The following is a 14,680-nucleotide window of genomic DNA, read 5'->3' as shown; positions in this document are numbered from 1 at the left end:
TGCCACTGTCCCCCCCCCCTCCGAGATATGCTGCCACTGTCCTCCTCCTCCTCCTCCCCCCCCCGACTTACCAGAGCAGACTCCCGGGTGTCTTGCGGGGCCGGCGGGGGACATCTACGCAATACGCGTATACAACTTCCGGTGCCGGGACATCTGCACGATGTGCTTTAACAATCTCCCTTGCCGGGACTCCCCCCGTGGGAGATTGTTAAAGCGCATTGTGCAGACGTGCCGGCAGCGGAGGCTGTTTACCCGCATCGCCGCAGCCGGTGACCGTCCGCACGATGCGCTTAGACAACCTCCAGTGCCGGCACCCCCCCCCTGTGGAAAGTGCTGGCAGGGGAGGCTGTCTGAGCGTATCAAAGAGTAGGATACGGGTCCCCTGCTGTATTTCTGTATGGGAGTGTTATGGCCCCATGAGAAACACGAAGACGTGTTTCACTTATAATAGAAAAAACGTCAGTTACATTCGTAGGAGGCAGAAACCAAGTAAAATTGTTTATCTAGTTTCTGTATACTTACGGAAATAATTAGAAATTTGGTGAGTGTAAATATGGATTTTAACTCCCTACTTGAAGCAGACCTTGTCATGTTCACAATAGTTGAGGAGTACACTTGGTAAACTGAATCGCCCTGTTCTCTATACACTTTTAAGTGATTACAGATATCTAGGACTCCAAGGTCAGCAGGAATTATTCTTATCTGTTTGGATGCTCTCCATTGCCAGCGGACCGGTACAAGGTGAGAAAGACATGAATAGAGCCAGAGGACAGCAATGATCTGCAGCGATAATAGGTGCAGAACAGATAAAACAGATAGCAGTAACCATCTTATCACCCTCATATCACAGAGATAACCCTTACCCCAAGCATTTAACAAGGAACAAAGTATCTCAGAATAACGTATCTGTCGGTATTAAGCCTTGACACAGCTCTATATGATAGCGTTTGATTACATATAAGTTATGGGGCGGTATAGCAACCCAGCACGGCCAAGTCCACGAAAGTCCAATTTTCAGAGCATCACCTGATGGGTTGGCCTTACAAAGAATCCACATCAACATTCCTTAGGGGGATGACTTTAGCGGCACAGTATTCACAAGATATTAGAGATTTTGCATGGATTTTACATACAGCCAATTAGAACTCATCTAAGGGGTATATTCACTAAAGTAGGCGTTTGCAGAAGAGTTGCAGGTTCAGCCTCTTGACTTCACTAAGGAGTATGAAGGTCAAGACCCAGTGGACTTCTCCTGCAAGGGTTTCTGATAAATGTCACAGATTTAACTATGCGTTATCCAGAAGCAGCTAATCCCCTACTGCAGGCTGCTAGAGTACATCATAAATGGAGCGCAGCGTAACAAAGTGTAATGCAGTGACTTCTATACGGGTGACCAGTCCTGTTGTACTGCTGTTCTGCGACACTATTCTAATAAAAGTGCAAGCTTCTTCGCCCAGTCCCTGTGTTTCCTTGTAACAGAGGCATGGGCCGCAGTGTGTAAATTAGGGTCATCTTCTGCTGTGCAATTTACAACATACAGTCTCAATATTAAATCACCAGAAAAATAATTCAGTTTTGGCTGCTGGACATCTCCATTTATGTGATCATTTAAATGTATTCCTTGGCCTTATGAAGCTCACCTTTAAGTTTTCCAAAGTAGAAATGTACAATAATAATAAAAAAAAAACAAGAAAATGCACTGGCACAAAACGAAGAATTTTATTGAATACACAGTTTATTATCCGTAATCACAAAACTCCGGTTTAAATCGTAAGCAATATTAAATATTAATATTGCATATAATAAACCTATAAAAGGAGGAGTTGTGAAAGTAAAGCACTAAGGGCTGCATCTGGCTTCGTGGGGTACCCCTAATCGATGTCCTGGGCCACTGCCATGTGAATAAAGTAAAGTCACTCAGCAGTATTACCTGCAGGTTCTTTCAAAAGACAAAACGGGGTGGAAAAAACCCTCCAGGATTGAAAAGGGTCACTGTGAAGGACCACAAATGGGGAAGAAAACCAGAGCATGAGGTCACAGCATCATTCTCAGAAATAAATATCAGGCTATTTACAGAGAACTTATTGTGGATGTGATCGCCTGATACTAAACCTGGGCACTAGGACAAGTGGGGAGGAATAAACATGTCTATATACACCATAAGAGATCAGGTTGTTGTTTTTTATGACAGCATCAGTCTTAAGTGGCAGTACAGGGCAATGGATGCAGAGTCCTCTCAACAGCCAAACTTATCCCAGCTTGTCCATTTAACACCATATCTGTTGGCCCCAAACCCTTTTCTCATCCTAGAGTTGTGTATAGTACGAAATTCTGTAGTAAGATTGTTTAAGCCACCCCCGTAATTCACGATGCCTCTGCCCCTTTGCGAGGACCTTTTCTTCTACTGCTCTGCGTGTATTTGAAGCTTCGCAGCGGGTTCGTTGGCCTCGAGAACTGAAAATAGAGAAATGTGGAAACGTCAGGTAAATTATAATTCATTGTCCAAAAAAAAACAAACAACAAACTGGGGCACAGTTACAATTTCTCTATAAGAATATTTTTGCTGTTTGAGAGAGGCGATTGTCACTAAATCTAAATCCAGGGAGCTACAACTGAAGGCTGAAGATTAAATAGAGCGAGCTTTCAAAGATGGCGCCCGATTAAACCATTTAATGCAGCATTAGATACCATTCATACTACCTTTGGACACTCAGACCTCTCCCAGAAATTATTCTTTTAACTCTTTATGGTTCATAGGAACTGCCAATCTTAAAATTTAGTGTTTTTAGGGGACAAATAAGAGCAGGATATTTCTACCTTCGACCTGGTCTCCTGGAATCTAGATATCGCGGGTTTCATTTTCCTTCGCTTTCTTTTCAGGTTCAGAGGATCGGCAATGGTGCGAAGGCTGGGGGGGACTGAGGAGAGAAGAGGAGCAAAGAGTGTAATAAAGGGTTAGAGGGCAATGGGCTATTAACAAGGCTATGAGCCGGGAAGCTGGGGAAAAAAGGGAATATGATGGCGCTATATAAAGCAGTAATTGTATAGTAGCAACGGTATACGGGTTTACAGAAATAGCGGGCATCCAAGAATGTGGGCACACAGCAACACCATCATATACATTAACTGTGATACATGTACAGGGGCAAAACACACAGAAGAGAACAATGTGACCGTCGGCCGCACCGACACCTAGAGACAGTCATACAGAGTAAAACCCGCAGGAACCATATTCTTATAAACACAGCGACACCTACTGGTTCGGGCAGGTAGTACATCAACACATGCACAGCACAGTATATGTATGTCTGTACAGTATGTATGGGATGGGGGGGGCAGATACGGGTAAGTGAAAGTCTATTTCAGCATTTGCCAGGACATACTCAGGTAATCCGGAACATTCTTAAGGTGGGGTTTTACGACTGCAGGATGGAGAGGTTTATCATGGCGGAGTAGGTTAAAATCTCGAGGATTGTCCTCAAAATATGTCTGTAGAAGAGGAAAAAAATTTTTTTATATTATATATATATTTGAAGCAGATTTAAAAGTAAAACAGAGATCGTATACATAATTATATCAGCTTAAAGCACCACACATCAGTACATCCGAGTTGAATTTTAGCATGTATTTAAAACAGATTTTAGGCTAAGATTAATAATTAGAAAAAATAGATCAAGTAAGGGCAAATTATTAAATACAGCGTTAGAAACTATTTTACTATAATTTCTGAACACTGGCCAAAAATAGCAGAGCTGATTTATAACATAACACAAAATAAGTCTAAATCCTAAACGCCCTGAATAAACAGAATTACCAGGCTTTGGGTGAAGGACACACATACATTGAAGGAAAGAAAGAAAAAAAAGTTTTTATAGCGTGCTATTTGACGACACATCCTCCAAGTAATTTTATTTATTGCTGCTATTCTTATGGCCAGCACAGAAAGAACTAATTGCTGGGCTCCTGCCAGTCGCTGTTCCTGGATCGCAGACACCCGCACCGCAAACCAAGCGGACCAAGGTCATTTTTTTCCGTAGTCCTGATGGGGCCTCATATAGAACTGATTATCCTATCTGTCACCATGGAGTAAAACTTAGGGAAGCACAAAGGTGCGATTTATTATCCGATATGTGAAAGGTCAGAGTGCGACGCACATGCAGAGTATCTAAGTCACAGTACGCGGTATCCTTGGGTGCGCTCACATTTACCCTCTGTACAGACTGACATATTCTGTCTTGCAGGGTATTATTATTAAGGCACAGTATTCCATTTGTTGAGAGGCAGCGACGCATCCTGGAGTATCCAGCTGCAGATCTCGCTCTAGGGTGATCGGGCTCCTTGGTGTGTTGCTGCTCAATGGGCTCAAAATAAAATCAAGTGGGACCACTCATCTATCATATGCGTTAAAAGCGCGTACAATGGCTGGATTGTGACCACAATAGTAAGCTCACAGCGTGGGGAGGGGAAAAAAAAAAAAACTCACCAAGGTTGGCCTTGTCCAATACACAGTGATTCGAAATGTTTTATCACACCTCTACCCACCTGCATGAACAGTAGCCAACGCATCTCAAATCTAGCGTTAAGTAAACTAACAATTTCAATAATGATTTACTACATCAATTTACTAACCTTAAGTTTTTCAGAGTTAAGCAGTTCTTCCTTGATCTCTTTAAGACGAGCTTCCTTTATGGATTGTTTTGTTACCGACCTCATGGCATCCTATCCGGACAGATCACATACAAATCAAAATCCCAATACCGGCAGAATAGGGACTACAATCCCTTTTAAATAGACATTAAATACAGATACTAGCAGCGCTCAGCCCGTTATTAACCCTTTGCAACTCATACATACCCGGCAGCGGTACCGAAATCCTTCCACTTCCTCCATGCGGAAGCGATACGGCCTCAGGGCGCACTTCTCCGGGCCATCTGAGAAAAAACCCCCCCAAAAAACCCAATAAAATTAAATAATAAAGACTAGTGCTTTATACCCGAGACAGGACAAGCCATTGGATGTATCGCTGTTTAAAGGAGGGATGAGAGACAGAAATGGTTATAGCAAAGTCTCTATAGGCGGATAGCACTCTAGGCGCCCTTCCAGATACAATTAGGAACCAGTGCCTTATAAGATGAAGTTGCCCAAATTAATAAACTTAGAACATGGACAACTGAGCATATCGATAATTACTATATAGTTAACCCTTTCTCCTTGACTCACGATGTACGTGTAGTTTTTTTTACACGCTTGTTAACTACCCCATAATTAAATGGATTCATTAAATAGTGGTGCATTAGCGGCTCCTTATCCGTCGCCGAGAAAGTCGCATTCATTGTGCGTACATAGTCTCCAGGTTTATAAAAATGAATGGAAGCTCTTATATGCTCGTATTGATTCATACAATGATTTTCAGGGAGATGGATTATTCTACTTTGCCATTTTCAGAAATATACGTTAATTTTTTTTCTCCCAACTTACCTCCTCCCAGAGCTTCCTCGATCTCAGACAACAGGTGGAGCTCCGTATGGGACACAAAAGTCAGAACCACTCCAGGGTTATTAGCACGGGCAGTCCTGAAACCAACACCAAATGCTAAAATTAGGAAAAGAAGAGGACGGAACTGATAAATGGGGTACCCAGACCCTGCGATACAAGGACAGATGGAAAGAAATCCTAATTGTTGAAGGTTTTGGTTGAGAGGAACGTACAGGGGCTGATAGGGTTGTATGGCCAAGGGCAGGAATAAAGAGACAAAAGGAGTTCACAATATCACACTTAAGAAGACAGGAGGTCCCTCTGGAAGCCTCCATCGCACGTACCTTCCAGCACGGTGGATGTAGGAGTCAACAGACTGCGGGAAGTCAAAGTTCAATACTGTGGTAACATTCTGAAAGTCAATGCCTCGGGACACACCATACTCATTACTCTGAGCCCTAGAATAAAGAGAACGGCTTAGGAAATCAGAAGAAATGAGAGCTACAGCAGGATCACCGCAAGAATGTGGACAGGAGGGCAGCGGGATAGTGAAACAGCGGTGAGCAGAGTCAGAGGAACACAAGGTTTACCCAGAAATGTATTGTTTAGGAATAAGAGTTAAAGCAAATGTTACGAGGATAGCCGGGGTTAAGTAGCCAGGCAGACCATGGGTGATGTCAATAGCAAAGTGTGTTTGGGGTAGAAAGCTAGATTTAGATTTAACTGGGCATGGGTCTCACTTTTCTGCCTTTCCTCCTTTCTTCTTCTTTTCTTGATTTCTCCCTCCTCCAGTCGGCTCTGATAATGAATGTTCGTCCGTCGCGATAATATAATCGTAGAATCCCTGATTAAACTGCCCAATGATGTGACACCTACAAGAACAAAAATGTTATGCCTGATATTTGCTCTCCCGAGAAAAGCACCACATTTTAAAGCCTAAGGAGGAGTGTAACTTGTGTATTTAACAAAAAAAAGGGGGCCATTGCTATTCATTTAATACCAGCAGAGACTTACTGTTAAGGTGCAAACCAATACATCTAAGACAACTCTGCATTATCTACCTAGGTCGGCACTTGACGTGTATATTTACATTAAATGCATCTTCATTTTACATTTTTCATTTTACTCATCCAGAAACAGATTACGTTAATAATCTCCACTGTGCACAATGTATTTGCTAAAAAAAAAGATCCAATATTTTTGCAGTCCAGTAGAAGACAAGGTCGATAACATCTTAATAGCGCATATGTAGATTCTATGCCCTTTTGCACAGGGTAGTTGGCTTTCTGGGCAATTTGCTGCTATTGCGGGGCAATTCTAAAACCTCAAGCACATCACTGGTTTCCTACCTCGACTGCACCGGAAGCTCGGAGTTCAGCACACAGGCCGGGATACTGAACTGTTCCAGGAAGAGTTTTAGCCGATAACTCCGCTCAACCTCATTTACAAATATAATTGTTTTCCCGCGGACAAGAGACAACTTTAACAAGGTATAGAGCAGCAGGAACTTGTCCTCTTCGTCACATTGGATCTGATACTGGGTGAGCTGGGAGCTGTCGGGTAGCTGGGACTCCTCTAGTTTAAGTGTTACCTAAAGAAGATATGGAAGGTTTTAAACAAGCAAAAAAATGAAAAAGGAGTGGTTTGACCTGGAAAAAAAAACTAAGGGTATATGCCACAATAAAATACAAAAAGCAGATACGAGACATGACATAAGAGGACTACTAGCCCAATCTTCTGCGCAAAACGATGATCTACTCCTGCCCCAAGGATCAATTGGAGCCTAATATAGGCTCTCATCTGCCCCAGCTAGGCAATAAAAGAACAAAACAGCCTCTGCAGGTACCCACTCTACAATAATACACCTGGCCCTGCCCAGAAACATTAAATATCAAGGCTGTAACAACCACAAAGCCAACAAGCCATATAATGAGGGTAATACTGAACAATATACAAAAGGTTAACTCCAGACTGAAACTCACCGGATTATGCAGAACCAGCTCCTTAAGCGCCTGGACATCCTCATTGAAGGTGGCCGACATAAGAAAAGACTGGAAGATCTTGGGGAACTGGCTGAAATCAGAACATGGGGATTCAGGGGTTACAGAACATTAAAAACCTTAAACTTTTATAATATAGCAACTTTAACAAGGTATAACGTACTGTATGCAAATACTAGGGGTTATATACATAGAGCAATTCAAGTCCAAAGAAATCTTGCCACCATAGTAACCAAAGAATGGTCTTGCTGATGGCCCTGCCATTATACATTTTTTTATAAGCATGTTTTCCCCATCATGCGACCCCTCTATTTTATTTTTGTGTAATTGTTTGAATGTAATGTACATTTAAATGTCACCGTCACATATGCAGTGCTAATAATCAAAAAGGGACTCTATGAGTGCCTCCCTCTTTCCTAAAATATCCTTGCTACCCGAAAGGTCCAACAGTTCCTTACTCACCACAACAAGTTTTTCAAGTCCTCCTCAAATCCAAATGAGAATACAAGATCAGCTTCATCTATCACCAGTGCTTGCAGAGTATCACGTACACATAGCGTCTGTTGATTCATGTGACAAAGAACACGCGACGGGGTTCCCACCACAATGTCTGGCTTCTCCATCAGGACAGGCCTACACAGCAGATTGGGGAAACATTAGAGGTGTCTGGAACAGCCGCATGTGTGGCTTATGTATACGGGCCACTCTCAGCCTCAAATCATACCTTTGAGCGGATATGTCGGCCTGACCAGAGATGTCTGCAACTCTGACATCACGTGCGCAGTACGATGTCAGCTGCCGGACCATCTGCTGAACTTGTTGGCCCAACTCCTTGGTAGGAACCAGAATCAGAACCCTGACTGCTTGTTCCGACACAGTCTAAGGAGACAGAGAGATTCATTTTTACTTAGAAGTGAAGCAGATTCTGTAGCGCAGTCACAATGAGAAGAAATAAACATGAGACTTACTGGTACAGAAGACAGGGAGGACCCTGCTCTCATGAGCTTACAATCTATTAGGTGGTTTAGAATCAAGTTAAACAGAAAAGCACAGATACAACGTTTGCTTTGATACTTGTGTCCTTTGCACAATGAGCAGCAAGTAGAGCTACAGAAACAATCTTACATTCATTCACACACACAGCACATACTAGAAGCATGTTAGTTTCACTAATTTACACGGTAGAACGGACAACAGAACCAATTGCCCAAAGTTAACCATAAAAAATGGATTGTATTAATTTAAATGCCTTGAGTAGAAGTGTTGTGTAAAGGATTTACTGCACTCTATAGCTCAGACATCCAATGGCTAAAGATTAAGTTGTCTATATTGAGCAAAAAAAAACGTATTAAAGTGCTTTGTAATAGACTTTGCATGATTCATTGATAAAGCCCATTTTCACAGGTAGCGCCACTATTCAACATACCATTTTGGATTGAAGAAGGTTCTGGATTATCGGAATTAGATAGGCTGCAGTCTTTCCCGAGCCTGTCCTTGCCCGGGCCAGGAGGTCTTTCCCTTCCAGGGCCAAGGGAATGGCCTTCTCCTGGATTAGAGTTGGCTTGGCCCATCCTAGGTCAGCAACGGCCTGCGGACAAACCAGACAAAACAAATACAACACATTTCAACAAAGTCTAATTCTTTCTGGACACACTTGGAATGTCTCACAGAATCTAATGCGTACATTAGAGTGCGGCATTATCTATGGGTCCTCTGACAGAGTGACTTATTTATTCTGGCGATTGGTTGGATCTTTGTATATCTTTTAATAGCAGAAGTGCGGTTCAAGAAGATGACATCGGCACACCTCGTTCAATAGGAGGCAACCGCGCATTTTAGCACAACGTTCGTTACATGTGCAAGCTCACCAATCGTGCGATGATCACCATTACTCTGCCATTAAAAATAAACACCTTAGATCTATGATTGTGCAGAAAACACACGTGTGTCGTCGCACAGCATGGGGGACCTCGGTGTGACTCTGATGGTGTATCTCAGGAAACAGGAGAAAAATACTTCCTTAAGGGCCAGGACTAGCACTTTAGAAGCCAGAGCACCCTTGATCCCTGTGGTCCTGAAGTTAGTAGCATTGCCAAGGGTACACTTACAGCAATGATTACAAATTCAGTTCAGAAACCATAAACAGATGAATAGTTCTAGTTAGTTTACCATAATCCAAAACAGGATGTAATAGAAACCCTTTCATATAGCAGCGCAGTGTATATATACCACTGTCAGGGTACGATACAACCTCTAAAGCAAATAACTGTCACATATAACCCGTTGTGGTGTCGGTATCTGGTCTCCACTCACCTTCAGCAGCCGATCGTCCAGCCCCAGCTCGTGGAACCGTAAGGCAGCCATCTACACGTGTGTCACTTGGCGGACTGAAAACCACAGAGACGGGAGCACAGGAAAGAGCGGCGCCAACAACCATCATAGAGTGGGACTGGCACAGGGTATGTCCGCTGCGCAATCAAGCAGAGCCGTCGTCATGTTAAATGTTTCAAAATCAGAATATTTGGCTGCAAATGCATTTAAACCGGAGACTCGCTACACGTTTTTCACTTATAGAAATATCTGAGAAAACAACGCGTAAAATATAATCAGAGCGCGGAACTACAACTCCCATGATTCTCGGTAAGGCTACGTTGCCTAACCGCAACTGCAAAGGGGGTTACGGGAGTTGTAGTTTAAGACGGCAGGGCAGTAGAGGATGTTGTATTGGTCACTGCTTGGCCGTTTTTAGGCGTTAGCAATGACGTTAGCCAGCAGCTATTGAATAATAACTCCCACAATTCCCAGCCAGCATAGTGACTACCAAAAAGATCTTGCAGGGTTGTAGTTTAAAAAACCCAGTTTAACGTTATTAACCCATGAGAAACTCGCGTCTTTGGTAGAAGTTGATACCTTTTACTTTCAATAGTTTTTTATTAATTTTCAAAGAAATAAGAAGTACAAATAACACCAATAGTAATACATGGGAGACAGACACAGCTGTCAGTTATGATCAAACCAAGACAGTCGCAGCTGTCATTACATTGAAAATTGAAACCATCTTGATAAGCATGTATCTCAGTTACATCGTAACGTTATAAGGTAATAAAAAACGTAAACAAGAAAACTTCCCTGTAGAGGAAGAGGAACAGAACAGTATGCCTGAGGGAATTTTTTTTTAAAAAAAGTGTATATCTGCTCAAGTATTTTATAGTGAATAGTTTTAATAGTTGACATGCCATACCAGTGACGATGACTGTACTTACAGATAGCATTTGTTAAATTGTAGAGAGTAGGTCTGGAATCCTTAAATATAGTAAAGAACCTCAAATATCTATACAATAGGATGACGAATACCATGGTTTCCATTTTTTTGTGTTGCCTGAAGCTAGAATTTTTTCGTAGGAATATGTAGTATTTAGTTTGGAAATGACTATATCAATAGAGGGAATCTCCACAGTTTTCCATTTGCTTGCAAGAGTGTTTTTTGCAATAATGGAAATGATACAGAATAATTCCCGATATTGTGGGGAAACAGTTTGTATCCCTAGAAAAAGTAAAATCAATTGAGGCGACCAATTTATAGGGCAGTTTAATAACATAGAAAGAAGGCTTTTACATTCTACACAATATGATTGTATAAGAGGGCAATTCCATAAGATATGGTATAAGGTTCCCTTCTGGCCAAACTTTCTACAACATTTATTTGAAGAGTTAGGGAAAGCTTTAGCTAGAAGTTGATACCTTTTATTGGTAGGTAAGTTACATATGTTTCCAGGACCTCACAAGTCTCTTCTTCAGTTTGCGGTAGTCATCATTTGTTGACCCTTTGAAAGGGTTTGACATACACACAACCTCAACTAGTTCAGTGATCACATTCATTTATTATTATTGTTTTATATAGTGTCATCATATTCCGTAGCGCTGTACAATGGGTAGGCAGGGCATAACAATTTGGCTTACCTAGCAACAGGTGGGGAGGGCACTGCTCAGTCGAGCTTCCTTATCAATTGCCCCCAATGTCCCTCTTTCTCCTCTGGTGTTCCCAGTCTGGGGTACTGTGGGGTAGGGATGACTCGGTTTTAGCAGATCGCTCCCCGCATTCAGTCTGGATGTTTAGTTTGACTCTGATCAGTGATTTGGTTTCTTGCCGAATTCTGCTTCTGGAATGCTTCTAGAATTCTAGAAAGATTTGCAGTCACGTTCCCGCTGTAATATTTAATGTTTGTTTATTCGCTCGTAAAGAGATTTTATATGTTTTTATCATCATTGGTGTATGTATAAGCAGGGGCGTAATTAGAAACCATGGGGCCCTGTCGCGAAAAATTGCCCCGGCTCCCCCAACTTCAACAGCTGTCTGTGCCCTCTTTGCCCCTTGCCCCCCAACATACAACGTATATAAACGCACACAAATTACACACAATTACTCATATTCACTAACACACTCCATCTCACCCCACTTACACATCCATGCAGGGCCGGCCTGACAATGGAGCCGAGTGGGGCAACCGCTCCAGGCGGCACTTTTGAAGGGGCGGCACTTTGCCGCCCCAAGCCCTTTTTTTTTTTTTTTTTTTAAAGCGAAAGAGAGAGAGGGCGCCGAGTGGTTTTCGCTTACCAAGCTGCCAGTACCCGCTCGGCGCCCCCCCCTCTCTCTCCTCTGCGGCGAGTCTCCCTGTTCGGTCTCGGTGCCGGCTTGTAATGCTGAGTGCCGGAAGATTTCCGGCGCTCATCATTACAAGCCGGCACCGAGACCGAACAGGGAGACTCGCCGCAGGACTGCTGAAAGGTAAGTACAAGGGGGGGGGGGGGCGACAGGGACGGAGGGAGAGGAAGGGTAGATAAGGGGGGGGGGGCGGTATTTTAAAATTCGCCCCAGGCGGCATTTTGCCTTGGGCCGGCCCTGCATCCATGTTCATAAATAATATTTATTTTATATATAGATATATATAGATATATATATATATATGCACAAACACATATATCCCATCGCTTACCTCTCACCGCTCCTGCAGCTTTCCCTCTGGGTGCTCATGCACACGGTACGGGCAGCCTCGGTTTCACCGTGGGGGTCACGATATCCATGGTGTGACCCATATACGCTCCTGTCTCCCACCCTACCAGTTCAAAATAGTTTAGAAAGGGCCCTTCCGACCTGGATCCTTGGATTGGTGCAGTCCAGGGGCACTGGTCTCCCAAGAGGCATGGGCCCCGTTGCAGCTACGTACCTGTTTGACCTGATGGTTGGTCGGCCCCCCCTTTGCAGCTATAACAGCTTCCACTCTTCTAGGAAGGCACATGATTGTGTTGTGTTTCTGTGGATTTTTTGCCTATTCATCCAATTTGCGAGGTCAGGCGCTGATGTTGGACGAGAAGTCCTGGCTCGCAATCTGCGCTCCAGTTCATCCCAAACGTGTTCGATGGGGCTGGAAGCAAAGCATTGTCCAAAATGTCTTGATATCCTGAAGGGGACAAACCAAGACATTTTGGACAATGCTCTGCTTCCAACTTTGTGGGAACAGTTTGGGGAAGACCCTTCTTTATCCCAGCATCCCTGTGTCCCAGTGAACAAAGCAAGGTCCATGAAGACATGGTGGATGAGTTTGGTTTGGAAAAACCTTACTGGCCGCATAGAGCGATATCATAAAAGTCCCTGTGGGTGTAATGGTCGGATTTCCCAGTACTTAATGGAGAGATGCCAGACATTTGCCGTCTCTTCCTAACCTATCCATACAGAGAGGCAATTGTCTGCAACAAACTACTCCGGGAATGTCCTAAGTCACCGACCGCTGCACCCCTGCCAACATTTACAGGGATAGTTTAATGCCCCTGATGGCCCTACTAAATAAAATGTATATTAAAGTTTCTGCGTTTGCAAGGGACACCATGAAATTGTAAAGGGTCCATACAGCATAATAGACCATATGATGGATTTTTATGAAGAATGTAAGCGATTAACACCGTGTTTCAGGGAGCAATGACCACTAGCACCGAAACAACTGATTACACCCATTCATTAGACATACGATTATTATTATTATTTTTATTACAATTGAAAATAGGTGACAGACCTAAAACATTTAATCCCAAACATACAAAATAAAATATCAGAAACAATATTTGCGAGGGGGGAGAAATCCACGTACATTCTGTAAATTCCGAAGCTAGAGGTTTGGTGCGTGGGGAGCACCTATTAGTTTGGCTATTAGGAAAAACAATGCTTCCGACCTTCAGTGCTTCTATGGTCACGGCCGTGGGCAAACGGCAATCAGTGGTATCAAACCCACAGTCCCCTCTGACATACACCTCCTCTAAAACAGGGGTAGTTAAACTCAGACAACTGCCACCTGCTTGCTTTATGGGCTGGGTGATCTATTAAGAGGTTGGCCTCGGAGGCTAACATATTTTGTATAAATTATTATCTGTAAAGATCAGTATAAAAGACAACCAAATCCAAAAAGGTACAGCCATGTCATACGGGGATTATATCGATGTTTCCTCAGTTCTCCATGCCCTGCGGTGTTTCTATGTGAAATACCCCCCAAGGCACCTATGCCTGGCTCCTTTAAGGGATTTGGCACGTTAGCCTGGCTAGCATGCTACTGGAAGAGAGGGGTCTCCGCTAGAGATGAATGCATGGGGGGTGCATGACCGCATGGTCCACACACTTCACTGCCAATTAACCAACATTAGTATCTCTCATTGATCTTTACAACAAACTCATTTCACTTGACTTATTACCGGAGGCGATTGGCCATAACTGCTATCTGGCGGCTGGGTTTCATCTAGCCCTGATTGGCGGTTGTTACGCGACTACCTCGGCCCCTTAAATAAAATTAAAAACCAAACACTCTGCTATAGCTATATAATGGATCTAGCTTGCAACCTCGACTTTTCTGAATAATCTCTGAGGCAAATTAAATTCCTTTTAAAAATTGGTAACTACTCACTGCCTGTTATAGACACCCCGAGGAAGGGCGACGATATTTTTTATACACCAGACTTTCTGTTCTCTGTACACACCGGGATTTCTTTTTAATTCGGTACCAGCGAGTGGCGTGTATGCGCGTATACTATATATATGTACGTGTCAGAAGAACCCGCACGTCCTGTAGCTGACAACATCCCCTATGGCCCCGACGTACGAATCTCAGTTGAAATACAGCTGGAGAGAAGTAGATTTGGTAAAGCTCTTTAAACGTCTTGTG

The 14,680-nt window shown here is 43.2% G+C and overlaps 1 protein-coding gene across 1 annotated transcript; it reads right to left on the bottom strand.

Annotated features, from left to right (window-relative positions):
• Positions 1-2,364: 2,364 nt before the first annotated feature.
• On the bottom strand, positions 2,365-9,839 carry LOC149300232 (putative ATP-dependent RNA helicase DDX56). Its single transcript, XM_089485666.1, has 14 exons — positions 9,789-9,839; positions 8,902-9,063; positions 8,200-8,354; positions 7,938-8,108; positions 7,458-7,548; positions 6,825-7,066; positions 6,216-6,347; positions 5,820-5,933; positions 5,479-5,573; positions 4,855-4,931; positions 4,630-4,719; positions 3,384-3,489; positions 2,818-2,918; positions 2,365-2,454 (listed from the first exon to the last, which is right to left on the bottom strand). Exons 1-14 carry the CDS (start codon positions 9,837-9,839, stop codon positions 2,365-2,367), a joined length of 1,677 nt encoding a protein of 558 aa, XP_089341792.1.
• Between the last annotated feature and the right edge of the window lie 4,841 nt (positions 9,840-14,680).

The sequence above is a fragment of the Sceloporus occidentalis genome, unplaced genomic scaffold (assembly GCF_023333645.1).
Source record: "Sceloporus occidentalis isolate IW3139 unplaced genomic scaffold, rSceOcc1.0.p SCAF_26, whole genome shotgun sequence".
NCBI classification, from domain to species: Eukaryota; Metazoa; Chordata; class Lepidosauria; order Squamata; family Phrynosomatidae; genus Sceloporus; species Sceloporus occidentalis.
The sequence above is the reverse complement of the archived record's forward strand: the minus strand, read 5'-3'. Positions and strand labels throughout refer to the sequence as shown.